This window comes from Mustela nigripes, chromosome 7, assembly GCF_022355385.1.
Source record: "Mustela nigripes isolate SB6536 chromosome 7, MUSNIG.SB6536, whole genome shotgun sequence".
Classification (NCBI taxonomy): domain Eukaryota; kingdom Metazoa; phylum Chordata; class Mammalia; order Carnivora; family Mustelidae; genus Mustela; species Mustela nigripes.
Window position 1 is genome coordinate 49,929,727 of NC_081563.1, and position 16,323 is coordinate 49,946,049.

Genomic DNA, 16,323 nt, shown 5'->3' on the forward strand with positions numbered 1-16,323 from the left:
TGTAAACACAAACGGGAGCAGATTCTCTTGCTCTTCTCTCAGCACGTTTGGAATTTGGGGACAGCTTCCTAGAAAAAGAACTCTTGTCCATGAAATTGGGACTCGGAGCCTTCACATCGCCTCTCGAGACCCACCTCACACAATGGCCTCAGAACTCTAAGTCAGTCTCCAACTCCCCAGTATTCAGTGGCCTTGAGCTACCCAAAGTCCCCACCCAGCTCCACCCCCACCCCCGTAGCATTTCCTTGTCCTGGGCTCCTTTCTTGCCAAGGCTAATCCCAGCTGATACGCTCATGAGCGTTAATCACTGAAATTCATTCACCCAGCAAATATTTATTGAGTGCCCATGCTGTGTGAACTCTGTGCTGGGGGCCAGCAGCATGATTTGAGCAAGGCAGATGCCACCCTCGCAAAGCTGGCTATCTAGAGATGCATGTGGAGTCCAAGAGAGAGAGGGCAGGAACCTGTGACAGGGCTCGTCCAGAGGGCAGGGCCTCAGGACCAACCTCCTAACTGTCCTAAATGCCTTCCAGGTCTTTCCTAGGGGGTGAAGTCTTGCTGGTTTGTAGTCCACTAGATCATTTTGTGCTTTGCTCATCCAATGACTAGACAGTTCCCACTCAGTAAAAGCACAATTCTGCTTGTTTCTTTTATTGTGTTTCCTGAAGCTGGCTCCTGCACTGTTAGGTTTCTCCCAGCAACTGCTGGTGGAGTCCAGTCCTCCAGCCGTCACTATGTGACTCTCAGCTGTGTGCTATCAACCACAGGGGCTATTACCTGTGGCATTTCTCATTACGGGGATTAACTTCTGATGTGCTGTCTGCACGTGGGGCCCACAAGGCATTAGTCACCCTGATCTGGGAGCCCAGCATGTGGTTCGCTAAACCTGTGAGCGGGGCAAGGGGGGGTGTGTGGCAGAGAGAGTGGAAGGGCCAAGGGCTGGAGGGTAGGGAGGTAGCATGGAAGCAGCATGGGCATTTAGAGGCTGAAAAGGACTGAGCCCTTGCAATGTTTAAAAGGGCCAGGCTTATGACTGGTAATAAGAGAGAAAGGCATCGGACCCGTTGGCAACAACAGCAGTAGCCAGAGCATTTATTGGGTGACTGGTGTATACCAAGCACTGTGCCATCCAAATCACATATATTATCTCACTTAATGCCCACTGGAGTCTAGCGTGGTGTGATTAGGCCCATTTTATAGAGGGGGGAAATTAAGAATCCGAGAGATTCATGCTTTGCCAACATCCTACTGCTAATAATTAGCAGAGTCAGGTGTTAAACCCAGGTCTGGGCTCTTAAAGCACCACAGGAATAAAGAGAATTCTCTGGCCTCCTTGGTGATCTCTTTGGGTGCTTCTGTGGTGTTTCGGGGTCACCGGCCAGCCCCTGACCTGGTGTGGTGTATAGTAGCTATCTAACGGCACTCAGGAGGAGACAGGCCGACTTCAGCCACACTGTAGTGTGACCTGTAGAGCCTGAGTCCCTGTCTCCTCCATGTCCTGTCCTGCTGGGGAGTCCACCATGGCAGAAACTCCTGGATGGTGTTGTTTGCTGGGAGCCCAGCACCTAAACCTACACCCCTGACCTTCTGCTGCTGTTTCCTCAACCTGAAAGCCGGCATCCTTGATTCTTGAGCCTCAGGTATGAAGATGTGATGAGTGGGACCAGCCACGGTGGGCAGTGTGGCGTGGAGGACATCGGCTGCCTTTGCTCTCCTCTGGGCTCTCCTAATTTGGGGCCTGGTGGGGCCTTCTGTGGTGTAAACTGGGTTTCCAGTTTCTCATCTGTGAAGTAAAGGGCTTGGATTCGACAGTGGCTAAGCTCCCTCCTGGCCCTGAGACTTAGAGAATTCAGGGTTCAGCGCCCCTTGGAGCAGCAGCCACCCAGTGACCTCTAATCAACCTTGGCACATTCTAAGTACTCAGTAAGCACTTGTTGAACCAAACCCAGGAGATTAGGAGTTTCTCAGCAGAGCAAAATAATTCTGCAGTGGGGGTTCACCACACACCCTCGAGTGACCAGTTCCCACCGTCCGCGAGTACCCGGGAACCACCCTCTCCCAGTGATGGCATTTGGCACTCCGACTGGAAGTGGCTGAAGAGGTGGAGGACGGGGAATCTGGGTTTGGAGTTGGGGCAAAGAGAAACCAGGTGCATGGAACTTTATTGACCAAGTGTGGTTGCTTTGAAACTCGAGACCCCACAGCAACCCTCCAGGGTGCTGCGTGGCTGGTGAGAGAACAGCCGCCTTGGCAGCCTCTCTTGGGCCAGCTCACCTGTGGCCAAGGCTCTTAAGGAGGCCCCGGGGAGTCTCCCGGCAAACCCCAGCCCTGCCTTTATAAAGGGGCCTGAGGAGAAGCGCCTGGGCTCTCCTGGAGCCCTCACGGGGGAGGGGGCCCGGGGCAGTTCCGAGCGCACTCTCACAGGCCGGCTGCTGCCACCGCCCCTGCCGCTGGGGAGCTCCTGCCGCCTGCGTGAGCCGCTGCGGCGCCACTGAACCCTCCTCTCTCCTGAGCACTTGAGGACCCCCGCCCCTCACACTGCTCCCTCTCACATTCTCTCTCTCTCTCTCTCTCTCTCTCTCACACACACCCACCGTAGCTTGAATTTGCCTTTGGTACAGTCTTTCTCTCTTACACACGATCTCTGTCACACTTACTGCAGCTCTTTCCTCTCCCGCATACACCTCCCCAGTCTTTTCCCCTTCCTTCCCTATCTCTCTCTCTCTCTCTCTCTCTCTCTCTTTCTTTCTCTCTCTCTCTGCCTCTCCCTCTTCTCTCTGGACGCCTCCCCTGGTGCTTAACTGGAAACAAAACTGAGTTTGTTGTGAGCGGCTGGGGAAGAGGACGTTTGGAGGCAGTGGCCAGGGTGCCAGCAGCAGAAGCAGGCTGGGGCCAGAGGCAGTGCCAACAGCCGGAGACCCCAGCGCTCAGCTGTCCCAGGGAGCAGGTAATGCCCACTCAGGGCTGCTTCAGGCATCCTGCTCTCTGCCCGGTCTCAACTCCCCTTGACTGTTGCATCTGTTTGTCTGGCCTTGAAGGGGAAGGGGAATTCCAGACCTAGGGAGAAGCAGGCATGAGGAGTGAGGTGCCCTCCTCTCCAGAGAGCTGTCTGTGGTCTGATGTGGCTGGGGTCCAGGCTATCTGGGATTGGGGGTGGCTGGGGTCTGGGGTGTCTGGGGTCAGGGAGGGCTGGGGCCAAGGATATCTGGGGTTAAGGGTGACTGGGCTCAAGGGTGACTGGGCTCTAGAACATCTATCTGGCTGAGGAACATGGTAGAACCTAAAAAGGCAGGGAAGAGCCAGATCACAAGGGATGTTTTCAGCCATGTCCTAGACCCTAGGCTCTAAGTAATACAGAGCCTCTTAAGGGTTTTTAACCTAGAGAGTAACATAATCCAGTCGACATTTTAAGAGGGTAGTTTTTGAATTCTGATTCTATGGAGAATTGGTGTGTCCTCTCAAAATCAGAGTCTTCGTCTTTTCCCAATCTAAAGAAAAAATAAGGTTATTTGTTCAATTGCTAGTTTTTCTTCTATTAAATTTCCTTAACTCTTGAGGTTTGCTAGCAAGCATCAGCAGTCAATAACCCAATGAAAAGACTATGTTTAAAGTAATAGAAAATTTCAGAAATAAAATTCCTTTAAGTAAATGAGGTAGATTTAGCCATATATAGACAAAGTAATAGTATTTTCTGATAGTAAATTATTTCTAACCCATATATGCAAAATATTTTATGGTGTTGCCCAAGCAGCACCATGACTCCCAGGATTGTGTCATGTGAACATGTCTGAAATGTTTTAAAAGCAAACTTTGCTGCCACATAGGGAGTAGGGGTGGATTATGCAACCAAAGGCAGAAGCAGGAGGCGGCTCTCATGGTGATAGGAAACAATGAGAACCTGAACTAAGATGGTGGCAGTGCGTAAGAAAAGAAGGAGAGAGCTGAAAAGTATTTAGGAAGCAAGGGAAAGAAGTTAGTGTCTGGACATGAATGGTGAGAGAGCAAAAGGCTTCAGGAGTGAGTCCAATATTTCTTACCTGGATGACTGGATAGCTAGCATGGCTATCATTCAAAACAGAGAAGGGCAGGGTTGGGGTGTTGGAACAAGGAAAGTGGTTTGAATATATTGAGGTTGACTTGCCAAGGCTGCAGAACTCCCAGATGGAGTAATTCAGTTGACTGCTGGAAACATCAGCAGAGTCTGGAGACATGGGGGACCTCATCTATAGGGTGACACCATAAAGAACACAAGATGGTATAGAGTTTAGAAAGAGAAAAGAGAAGAAGGCCAAGGAGAGATCTTGGGAAAGATGAAGATTTAAATAAGACAGGCAAGAGGGGCCAGGAAAAAATACTGAGGTGTCCTCAAAGAGATAGGACAAAAATATCAAGAAAGCACTTTGTTATGAGAACCAAGAGTGTAGCATGTCTGTCCAGAGAGAGCAGTCACCACCACTGATGACCCAAAGAGATAAATCAGACCTGTTGGGTTGCTTGGTTTTATTAACTAATTGGCTTGAGAATAAGATAGCAAGAGTGATCTCAGGACATGGTTGTAAACTCAGGTGTATAACATAAATGGGATTAGCAGGGTAGAGAAGGGAGCATTTTAGCAAATTAAAATGCATTTGCCCATGACACTTTGTGTCAACTTTATTCAAATAAAAGGACTTTTAAAAAATGCATACACCCACCTGAAGAAAGCAGCTGTCACTCAGCCTTAGTTGATCGATGCCAAGCAGGAATATAGGCACAGTCCTCAGAGCATTTGAATTTTCAAGAGAAGTCAGGAATCTGGATTCTTAAATGAAATCTCACAATTCTATAAGCTAGCAACTATTTCAAAAACTTTTATACTCTGTGAGGGCTAAATTAAACATATCATTGAGCGGCCAGTTTGAAATCTGTCACTTAGAGAGGTGGCGCTGAACCAGTTGCAGCAGGTTGGAAAGTGATTGGGTAAGGAGGAAGTGGAGACCTCTCCTTCAAGAAGTTGGAGAGAAAGGAGAGCAGGAGAGCATGGAAGGCAGGTAGAGTCAGGGGAGAGTATTCTAGGGTAAGAAGAACTGTCTATAGGCTGAGAGGAAAAGAGTGGAGAAACGAAGTTGAAAACCAAGGTGAAGAAAGGATAGTTGATAAAATAACGGTCCGGCAGAAAAGAATAAATGTGGCCAGAGATTAAGCTGGAGGAAGGACTCCTTTGTTCAAAAATGAACTACAAAGTGGTAAGGGTACAGATGAACTAGAAGGGAGATTACAATGGATTTCACATCTTGAGGCCTTTATTTCCTTGGCGAGATGGGTAAGAGATGGATCAAGAGGCTTGAAGAGAGGAGCAAGGGTATGAATGGCATCAAGGGACATGGGACATGCCTCTGACAAGGACGAGTAGGAGGTGGCTGCACTTCTGAGACCTGTTGAGGGTGGAAACCTTGCATTTGCACAGCTGGATGGTTTTCTCCAGCAGGGCTCATGAGCCTGGGTGCTGGGGTTAGTGGTGAAGGGGGATTAGCACCTCTTACACTGCAGGACCTTGTCATGTGTCTTATTCTCCTTAACTGACCTATCCCCTTGCTCCTCTCAACAACCCTGCTCATTCAGACTGAACACCTATAAGCAAGTGGCAGCTCTTGGATTCATACCCATGTCTAGCTGGATTGCAAACCCATTGTGTGCTTTGTCTCCACCATACCACAGTATCACCCTGCCTTTCCCTGTGTTCCAGGATGTTCCTGTGGAGGTGAAGACTGGGCCAATGAATTCTTGTTTGGGCATTGGCTGCCATGTTTTACTGGGAAGTCAAGAGTTGGGAGTATGATGACAAAGTAGTTGAAAATTGACCACTGGGAATCCATGGAGAAATAAGTGAGGGCCAGTGGGGATGATGAATTGAGGGGACAGAGGAGCTTGGGGGAAGGGGAAGAGTTGATGAAGCCCAGGAGACAATCAATGAGAGACTGAACTGGGGCAGAAGCAAAGGGATTGGTGAAGAGGGAAATATTCTTAAAAACTTTCAATAAAGGGGTGGAGGTGAGAAAAAGTGGTTGAGGTGAAGATGACTCCAGGGTATTTAGCCTGTACAGTTGGGTGGACAGCCATGCCTTTAACTGAGGCTTTCCACATCAAGTACTGCCTCTCTTGTCTTGCTCTAGACACAAGGGCCAGCACATTCTCACTTCAAAGTCTTTGAAACACTCAGAGCACTCTTTTTACAGAGATGCAGAAGTGGTACATTCTCTTCTTCCAAGTTACAATGTAAACATACTCCTCAGAGGGATCTTTCTTAGCCAATCTTTCTAATGTAGTTCATTGTTGCTTTATTTTCTCTCTCTCTCTCTCTCTTTTTTTTTCAGGACACTTATCAGTACCCGAAATGATTATTTATGCTTTTACCTGTTTTTGTCTGTTTCTACCACTAGAACAGACATTCAAGAGGGATATATGGGATATATGGGCCTTTATCCGAGCTTTGTTTTCCAACACCTGGAACAACGCCTGGCACATAGTTAACTTTCATGAAATACTGAGTAAGAGAAAGGAAAGAAAAGGGATGCCCGGGTTGCTCAGTTGGTTAGGCGTCAGCCTTCAGCTCAGGTCATGACCCCAGGGTCCTGGAATTAAGGCCCTCATCTGACTCCCTGCTCAGCAGGGAGCCTACTTCTCCCTCTGTGTGCTGCTCTTCCTGCTTGTGCTCTCTCTCTGTTAAATAAATAAATAAAATCTTTTTTTTTTTTTTTTTTTTTAAGGGAAGGGGGAGGAAAGAAGGAAGGGAGGCAGGATGGGGAGCCTATTTGGGGAAGGGTACATGTTCAGTGTTGGAAGGTGCCTGAGAAACAGCCAGGAGGTGACATGCAGTGGGGAGTTGGGAAACAGAGTGGGAGCTCAGGAATAGGTTGTTACTGTGCCCAAGAAGGAGGTGGTCTCCTGCTACACACAGGTACAAGTATGTCCTGTCACAGGCTGACCGGCCCTTTAAGGTCAACACTGGGAGTTGACTGGTTTGGGATCTAGTCAGATCCCAAAGAAGAGGGGATCTGAGGGAAGAGGGGTACTTCTGGGTTTTTTTATGCTGAAGTTGGGTCAGAGTTTTTCCTCACTTCTCACTTCTCTATTTCCTACGCTTGCTGCTGCCCAGCTTTGGCCATTTTCTATCCTTCTTTCTTGTCATCTGACTCCCGGACCCTGGAGTCTGAATGTAGATTAAATTCGGTCATCCCCTTTATCTCAAAGAATCTCACCCACATCCAACCCACAGAGGTGTGAGGACTTAGTTTTACTAAATGAGGAAATACTTCTCCCTTGAGCCTGGCTCCTGCTCCATTTCAGTTGGCCTTGTGGCCCTTAGCCTCCTCTGGGCCCTTCAGAAGACCCTGCTGTCCTCTTTTTGCAGGGTCTCCAGCTGCTGAGCAGCTCCAGGACATCCTGGGGGAGGAAGATGAGGCTCCCAACCCCACCCTCTTCACAGAGATGGACACCCTGCAGCATGACGGAGACCAGATGGAGTGGAAGGAGTCAGCCAGGTGAGGCAGAGCCCCAGGGGAAGGGAGAAGGCGGCTTCCCACCACAGTCTGCCTGGGGCCCAGGCTGAGCTGAACTTCCTGGTGGGAAGGACCACTGACCACTGGCATCTTGCACCTTGTATCCTGGGGGGCACTCCCTGAGCCCTAAAGACCTCCATGTCGGCCTTCCTTGGTGTCCAGAACTGGGCTGGACACAAATAAGCAAACAGATACTTATCACTTTGTCTTTATTCTCAAATTAAAACCCAAGTGGGAAAGTAGAACAGATACCCATGAGGCCATGAGAGAATAATAAAAGGACATATGTACTTTCTTGTCAAATGGTTCAAACTAAATGCTATAGTTTGAGGGAAAGGAGAAAGGAAAGCACCAAGGGGGCTGGGGTAGGCAGGTAGGACTTCCTAGAGGAAGAAAAATGTTTGTCATAAAAAATCCAGGTGGGGAGGTATGGTGGACCTCTGAAGAAAAGAGACTCAGCAGAGTTTGGGGTGGGACAAGCAGAGTGGAGGTCTGGAGGCTCCACTCTGTGAGGGGTTGGGACAGAGGAACTGACTGTGTATACAGGGATAGTAGAAGGAGAAGAGGCAGAAGGCTGTTGGGGAGCAACATGGTGAAGACATGGAGCCAGGGGAGGATTGGAGTAGTTCTGGCCCTACCCAGTGCCTGGGATAGGGTTGCTTTCTAACTGGACTGACAGCAACACCAAATGCTGCCAAGAGTCTAAGGAAAAGGCAGGCTATGGTAGGAGGCAGCAAGAAGGGCTGCTCCTGGGTAGGAGCTTGAGAAAGGCCAAAAAGTGGGCCATACCAATGTTTCTTTCTTTTCTTTTTTTTATTAGTGTGCCCCTCACCCCCAAGATATTTTTAATTTTAATTTAACTTTATTAGTATTTATTTCTCAGAGGAATTAAATACTAAGGAATATGTTTTAAGTCAGGTTGGCTTGAACTTTGGAATGCCATAAACCATGGTAATACCTAAAACTTTTCGTTCCCCAAGACCCCTTCGGGGCTGTTATTGCCCCATTTGAGAATGCCTGAGTCTAGGACTGGCTGGACCTGGGGGCCACCAGGAAGCCCAGATCCTGGCAGCTGCTCCACCCATGGCCTGGGCTCTTCCATCACCCACCAACCTCACTCACCTGGTCAGTTGCTCTGAAGAGTAAGGAAGAGCAGGTTTGGACATCCCCAAGCCGCCTCCTTCAAATCTCTCCTAGAAGAAAGGCCACTGGGTGGACTACCAGATCCCTGCAGGCCTCTGGGAGGTAATGAAGTCTAGCCTCATGGGGTGCCCCAATCCTTGTCTGGAAGCCCTGGAGCCTCTATTTATGAGCCATTCAGCAAGCCCTTACTATATGCTCAAGAGTTTACAGGCTCATCTTATGCAAGCTGCACAATGACCGTGAGGAAGTGGGAGCTAGATTATCCCCATTTTATAGATGAGGATACTGAGGTTTAGAGGGGGAAATAGCTTGCAAGGCTCAGAGTGTGCGGGCTGCTGAGTCTGAGTTCTAGACCGGGTCTGTCTGACCCCAGTTTGAGGGCTTATACACTTTGACATGTTTCCCCATTTTCTCAGCTAATTTCTCCCCTTCCCCCAACTTCCAAGGGCTCTGTTTGGGTTTCCATGGGAATACATGAGTCTAGAGGCAATTTCACTGGGATGGGAGATACATGGAGATAGCCACAGAGACCAGGGCATCTATTCAGGGCTGAGAAGAGAGGGGAGAACATTTTACATGACCAGAGCCCAGTCTGGGCTACGGCAGCTTAATGCATCTAAGGAGCTAGTGATGCTCCTCCCTTTCTTGTCCAAGGTGGGCTGATAGAAGGAACATTGAGAGGGGCCTTCTCAGAGACCCCATAAGAAGAACATTTTCTCTCCGCTGGGCAAGATCTGCATCCAGGACCTGGCAACAAATGCCAGGACCAGACCTTCCATGAGGGCCTATCATGCAGGCCCACAGAACCCTTGCTAAGAATGCCTCTGGGCCCCCAGAGACCTGATTGTCTGTCACCATAGACAAAATACTGTTTCTGGTCTGAGCATAGATCCATAGTGCCTTCTGCACTGTAGACCCTGTAATGAAACTGGTAAACTGTAGGAGATGTTGTTTGTAGAAGCAAGCGCCTCCTGAAAAAGAAAGGTGTCTGATCCTTAACCATCTACAAGCTGTTGGGTTTCCCTGTGAGGTAGGCTTTCTGAGGACAGCATCTGTGGTGATCCTGGAAGGGTCCTCAGTGGACCTCAAACCAACAGTGAGAGGAAAGTGATGACTAGGGGCGCCTGGGGGGCTCAGTCAGTTAAGCGTTTGCCTTCAGCTCAGGTCAGGAATTGAATCCTGCATCATTGAACTCCTTGCTCAGTGGGGAACCTGCTTCTCCCACTGCCTGCTGCTCCCCCTGCTTGTGTTCTCTCTCTCTCTCTCTCTGACAAGTAAATAATTAAAATCTTTAAAAAAAAAAAAAAAAAGTGATGACTAGAAGAAGTTAAAATGGCTGAACCCAATTCCAGGTAGATGTGAGGGGGAAGCAGCTTGGAGGCCAACTTGGGGGCTGGAAACCGTGGGAGGAGAGGAGCTCAGACCTCCCTACCTAGAGCCCCCTTTCTCTACCTAGGCTTCTTTAATCTTTTGTCTAGCCAACCACACCAGGTTTTCACCTCATTGTTGGAGGTTCGACCAACAAGGCTGTAGAGAGGTCAGAGGAAGGGCTTGACCATTGGCCAACAAGTCCACCTTGGCCTGGACACTTGTGCTGGAGACTCCTCTGAGCCAACTGCAACAGTGGAGGTGCTTGGGGCCAGGCCACACCCCCACAAAAGAATGGGAAGCATTTCCCTCAGCTGACAGGCTATGAGATCTACTCCAGGAAGCCAGAGGTCTTAGAAGTTTCCAGAATCCAAGAATCTGCCAATCCTAGGGGGTTCTGGCCTCCTTGGGGTAATGGGAGAAAATGATGGTGGTGTGAGGGCTGGATAACCCCTCACACAGACACTCAAGCCCTAGGAGGGTTGTAGGCCTATACCCACATCAAAGGGAACGGAGGAGGGGACCCTTTAATAAAAGCGTTTAATTTGCTGCAGGAGTGTTTGCTTTATTGAGTTAGGAGATTAACACAGAGTGAAAATCTCAAATCCGCAAGGAATTTTCCCTGGTGGTGCTTTGTTGGGGGTTATTAGTTTGGGGGATGTTTTGAGCCCTTGGAGAAGGAGTCACCCCTGGACGGATTTAAATGGCTTTTTGAGCTCCACTGAATCCTTACCCCTGTGCGCATAATGGGGACTGTGTGTGCAGGCGTCACTTCTGATGTGATCAATGCTGGTAGGTCAGGCTGTTAATAAGATAGATTTTTACTAACTCTGTCTCTTCAGCATTCCCGGGAGGAAAATGAAGCTGGCTGTTGGCTGATCCTGACCTTGCCTGAAGGGAGGGCTGGGTCAGGTGGGTGGGGGCACACAGCCCCTCACTTCCAGCAAACAACTTACCCAGAATGCTGTCCTCTCTCAGGCCCAAGTTGGCCTGGCTGCAAGGACAGCAAGAGAAGAGTGACCTGGGCTATAACCCACCCAAGGGTGGAGGGCCCTTTGGGGGTTACTCAGAGATAGCCAGAGTTTAAAGCCTTCTAGGGGCACCTGGGTGGCTCAGTGGGTTAAGCCTCTGCCTTCGGCTCAGGTCATGATCCCTCGACCCCAGGATCGAGCCCCCTGTTGGGCTCTCTGCTCAGCAGGGAGCCTGCTTCCCCCACTTTCTCTCTGCCTGCCTCTCTGCCTCCTTGTGATCTCTGACTGTCGAATAAATAAAATAAAGCCTTCTAAGAGTTCTGAGAGAAAATTCCAAATCTAAGCTGTCTCTGATCTCAACTCAGAGCAGACCAAAAAGTGAACTTTGCAGAGGTTCTTTTTTATTTAATTTTTTTTCAGTGTTCCAAAATTCATTGTTTATGCACCACACCCAGTGCTCCCTGCAATATATGCCTTCCATAATACCTACAACCAGGCTCACCCAACCCCCCATCCCCCTCCCCTCCAAAACCCTCAATTTGTTTCTCAGAGTCCTCAGTCTCTGAGGACTTCTGGTTTGTCTCCCTCTCCAATTTCCCCCAACTCACTTCTCTCCATCTCCCCATGTCCTCCGTGTTTTCCTTATGTTCCACAAATAAGCGAAACCATATGATACTTCACTCTCTCTGCTTGACTTATTTCACTCCTCATAATCTCCTCCAGTCCTGTCCACGTTGATACAAAAGTTGGGTATTCATCCTTTCTGATGGAAGCATAATATTCCATTGTATATATGGACCATATCTTCTTTATCCATTTGTCTACTGAAGGGCATCTTGGTTCTTTCCACAGTTTGGTGACTGTGGCCATTTTGCAGAGGTTCTTTTTTTTTTATTTTTAAGATTTTATTTATTTATTTGACAGACAGAGATCACAAGTAGGCAGAGAAAGGGAAACAGGCTCCCCACTGAGCAGAGAGCCCGATGCGGGGCTCAATCCCAGGACCCTGGGATCATGACCTGAGCTGAAGGCAGAGGCTTTAACCCACTGAGCGACCCAGGTGCCCCCATTTTGCAGAGGTTCTTATGAGACACCTGTGCTTTAAGGACATTCCTGTGATGACCAGGAAAGGGTGAAAGGAAGGGGCAGGAAAAGTGGATCAGCTTAGTTGGGTCAAACCAAATCAGCATATTTTCAAAAGCATCTTCTGTGCGTGGATGCTTGTACACTCCGTGTGTGATAGAGGGGAGAGTCTGAACTTTATCTCAGCTTTAAACTGCTCCCACTTACAATTCTGTAGAATGCCTTCCTAGTATCATCCCCCTGCTTAGTCTGGGGCAGAATCCACCCTCAGCCTCTGGCCTCACTACTCCCCCAGCACCGCTCTACGGATTAAAAGCAGGGTGGGAAGCTGAGAGCTCTTAGCACAGAAGTCCGCAAACCTCATTCATTCGTTTAAGTATGACTTACAAAGTGTTGACTGTCTGTAAATCTGAGCCAGCTTCTGGAGATCCAAAAATTAGCACAGCAGATGCTATCCTGACTCACTTGGGCTTTCCGTCGAATGGGGCACGGAAGAGGATAAACAGGCATTTGAAGATGGGGTGCTGTGAAAGCACAGTGTGGGGGCACCCAGCCCAGACAGTAGGGCTCAAGGAAGACCAAACAGGAGCAAGAGGTGTTCACCCTAAGACCTGAAAGATAGGTCAGAGTGAGCCAGGAGAGGGTATACAAGGGGATAGGAGAAGCCTGGGAACCAGGAGAACAGACCCACAGATGAAGGGGCAGAAATGCCCATGGCTAGGCTGCACAGTGTGGGGTCAGTCATGGAGGGCCGATGCAGGCCGTGTTGTGCAGTTTGAACTTGAACTCAGTGGGAGCTCGCACTGAGGGGAAGCAGAGCAGGATGGTCTGGGAGAGGCCACTCTGGCTCTGTATCAAAGGAGGCAAGACTGGGCTTGTCAGGAGGTTGGTCCCCCATGAAAGATGGGACCCCGAACCTAGATGTTGGCAGTGGGAACAAAGAGCAGGGGTGGATTTGAAACCGATATTTTTTTTTTTGAGCAGATAATTTGATATATTTTGAGCATGTAATTTAATATATATATCATATATGTGTGTGTTCATATGTATATTCCTTTTAAATATACTTTGTTTTTTAGAGCAGTTTTAGATTCATAATAAATGTGGGTGGAAGGTGCCATTTTCCCACAGCCCCTGAGTGGGCAGAGCCTTCCCTGTGACGAACACACTCCATGAGCGTGATCCATTTCTCACTGTTGGTGAGTCTACATTGCCACACCATCACCCAGAGCCCAGAGTTGACATGAAGATTCACTCTTGGTGTTGCACCTACTGTGGGTTTGGACAAATATGTAAGAATGTGTATCCATCGTTATTGTATCCTATACAGTGGTTTCACTGCCCTAAACATCTTCTGTGCTCTGCTTATTCATATCACTCTCTTCCTAATCCCTGACTGCCACTACTCTTTTTTTTTTTTTAAAGATTTCATTTATTTCTTTGACAGAGACAGATCAGAAGTAGGCAGAGAGGAAGGCAGAGAGAGGAGGAAGCAGGCTCCCTGCCAAGCAGAGAGCCCGATGCGGGACTCGATCCCAGGACCCTGAGATCATGACCTGAGCTGAAGGCAGAGGCTTTAACCCACTGAGTCACCCAGGTGCCCCTCCAGTACTCTTTTTTACAGGATTTGAGACCTGTCTTAACAGGGGGGATTTACAGCACTTAGTAACAGGTGGCATACAGGGGACCAGGATAGCCAGAGAGATGCCCAACTTTCCTGCTTGAGCAAGAGGGTAACTTGTGGTAGCAATATAGGAAACCCAGGAGGAAAAGAAAATTGTCATTGCATTGGGCATTTTGTTTTGTTCTGGTGGACACTGATGATGAGTGCCCCCGGCACATGTTGTGTTTGGGGAAGCTGCAGGTAGAGGTGTCCAACAGGTCACCAGGTAGCTACGGAGGTCTGGAGCTGAGGGGAGAAGCCTAGATTTGTGTGTGCTCAACATCTAGATGGGACTCAAACCCATAGAAAACTGTAAGGTTGGTCCTGAGATTGTGAAGTGAGAGAGTTCCCAGGCAGAACCCCCAGGTCACTAACGTTTGCGGGGCGGGCAGAGGGAGTAGAACCCACCGCGGAGACTGAGAAGGAGCCACTAGAGAGGTAGGAGGGAAACAAGAGGAGTGCTGTGCCCTGGAAACCAGGGGCAGGGAGACATTCGAGATGGAAGGAGCAGCCACCAGTGGGAGAGGAACAGAAGAGTGTCCATAGGATGGAGAGACAAGAGCAGTCCTCAGGGGTGACATGGGCAGAGGGTGGAGGAGAGAGCCAGGATGACGGGGATGGGTTCAGTGGGATGGTTCTTCCAAGATGCTTGTCTGTGAAAGGTGGCAGTGAGCTTGGCCTCCCGAGGGAAGCTTTTGTTCTTTGTGAGCATGAGCGATCTGAGCAGACCGAAGGCTGAGGGAAAGGGGCCAGATGAAGGAGAGTGGTGTAAAGATGCTTGAGTGGGAGAGGAGCTGCTGGGTGGAGGGGACAGGGCCCTGAGCCCCCAGCTGGAAGGCCCCACCCCTTCTGTGTGACAGGCCGGAAGGAAGGAGCAGAGGGCAGGGCAGCTGCAACGAGGCCTGGGGACTCCTACCAGGGAATTAGAGAGGGCTGGTGATTGCCAGAGCCATCTCTTGTTGGACAAGGCAAAGCAGAAGAACAGACTGCGGGAGCTGCTGGTGGCCAGGTGGTCCTGAGGAAGGTGAGCAGCTGCGGGTCTGGGCCCTCCTTTGGCTGCCGTTGAGCCATGCATGGAGATTTGTGATCCCATGAAAGTTTTCAAGGTTATTTGACCTTGACTGGTTGCTGGTCTGAATAGTCTCAGTCTTTAACAAGCCGCTTTCCCATCTAGTAGCTGACATGGTGCTTTCCTCTCCCTCCACTAGTCAAACATGGATACCTGACACTTATGCCGGGTAAGTGGGAAAAAGTGATTTTGTAGGAATCAGAACTTGGATGGCAGCCCAGATAGAAGTAGACAGTGTTCCCCCCCAGGCCTCCGAGGCCCTGGTTGCCTCCAGTGCTCTCACTTGTGAGCAGTGTAAACACAGACCCGGGGCCTGAGCCAGGGTGTGTGTCCCCCAGGGATTTCCTGATCACGTCTAGTCAGCACAGCTCAGGGTTGGGGCTCCCTGAGGCCTAACACCCCAGCAGGGGCCAGCTTCAGAGTGCTTGCCAACAGGTTGGGGAAGCACCAGCCCGCCCTTGGGGAGGGCCAGGCAGTGACACAACGCCATCACCTGGTAGACTCAGGACAGTAACCTAGGGTTAGTTGGCCAGAGGAGGGAGGGCAGGAGGCTTCCTGGAGGTGGCTTGACTGGCTGGCAATTCCACACAGCCCCAAGAGGCTGGTCAGCAGGAAGGATCACCTCTCCACAACCAAGGACATCCTTGGGTGACTCCCTCAGTAGTAGTTGTCAAGAGAGGAGAAGGGGAGCCTGGGTGGCTCAGTCAGTTAAGTGTCTTGCCTTGGGCTCAGGTCATTATCCCAGAGTCCTGGGTTCAAGTCCTGTGTCTGGCTCCTTGCTCAACAGGGAGCCTGCTTCTCCCTCTGCCTGCCCTTCCCCCTGATTGTGCTGTCTCTCTCTGACAAATGAATAGATAAAATCTTAAAAAAAAAAAAAGTAGTGGGGAGAAAGCCTACCATCAGACCACCTTGCCTGCCAAGACACTAGTTGATTCATCCTCATATACATATAAATGTGAATATGTATTTGTCTAAATCCAAATGTATATATTTTTAACTTTTAAATTTCTAAATAGCTGTCTATAATTTTTTATTATGGAAAGTTTCAAACATGAAAAGTAGAGAGAACAGTATAATTAGCCCTCACCTATCTATTACCCAATATTAATATTGGATCTATCTTCACCACTTTTTTTAGTTTACTTTTAGGAATTTTATTTTGTTGTTTTTCTTTTGCTGCAAAGTTTTAAAGAAGATCCTGCATGTTGTAAACATTTTAGTACACAACCTGATGAAATTAGACTTCTTCTGTAAAGACGACGATGATGCCATTAACAAAACTGAGAGCCATTCCTTAATACTATATTTAGTCTACCATCAAATGTCCCTAATTTTCTCAAAAACATTACTGTTGGTTTTTGCAACTTCAAATCAAAACAAGGTCCGCAAACTGATTTTGGTGGTTATGTCTCCTGTCTTGTTAGGATCAGATCTGTCCAATTCCAGAGATGCTGAAGGAATAGACCACCCTGAAAAGCCTTTGTCAGG

The 16,323-nt window shown here is 49.0% G+C and overlaps 1 protein-coding gene across 7 annotated transcripts in view; it reads left to right on the forward strand.

The window, feature by feature from the left end:
- The window catches only part of SLC4A5 (solute carrier family 4 member 5), a 108,295-nt gene that overhangs the window by 35,498 nt on the left and 56,474 nt on the right, over nt 1-16,323 (forward strand). For 6 of the 7 annotated variants that reach the window (XM_059405800.1, XM_059405806.1, XM_059405801.1 and 3 more), the window contains one exon: nt 7,391-7,520. In XM_059405800.1, coding sequence (XP_059261783.1) covers nt 7,391-7,520 — 130 coding nt within the window. Of the gene's footprint in view, nt 1-2,842; nt 2,948-7,390; nt 7,521-16,323 lie in introns of those variants that run through there. The other variant, XM_059405807.1, reaches the window with a different exon arrangement.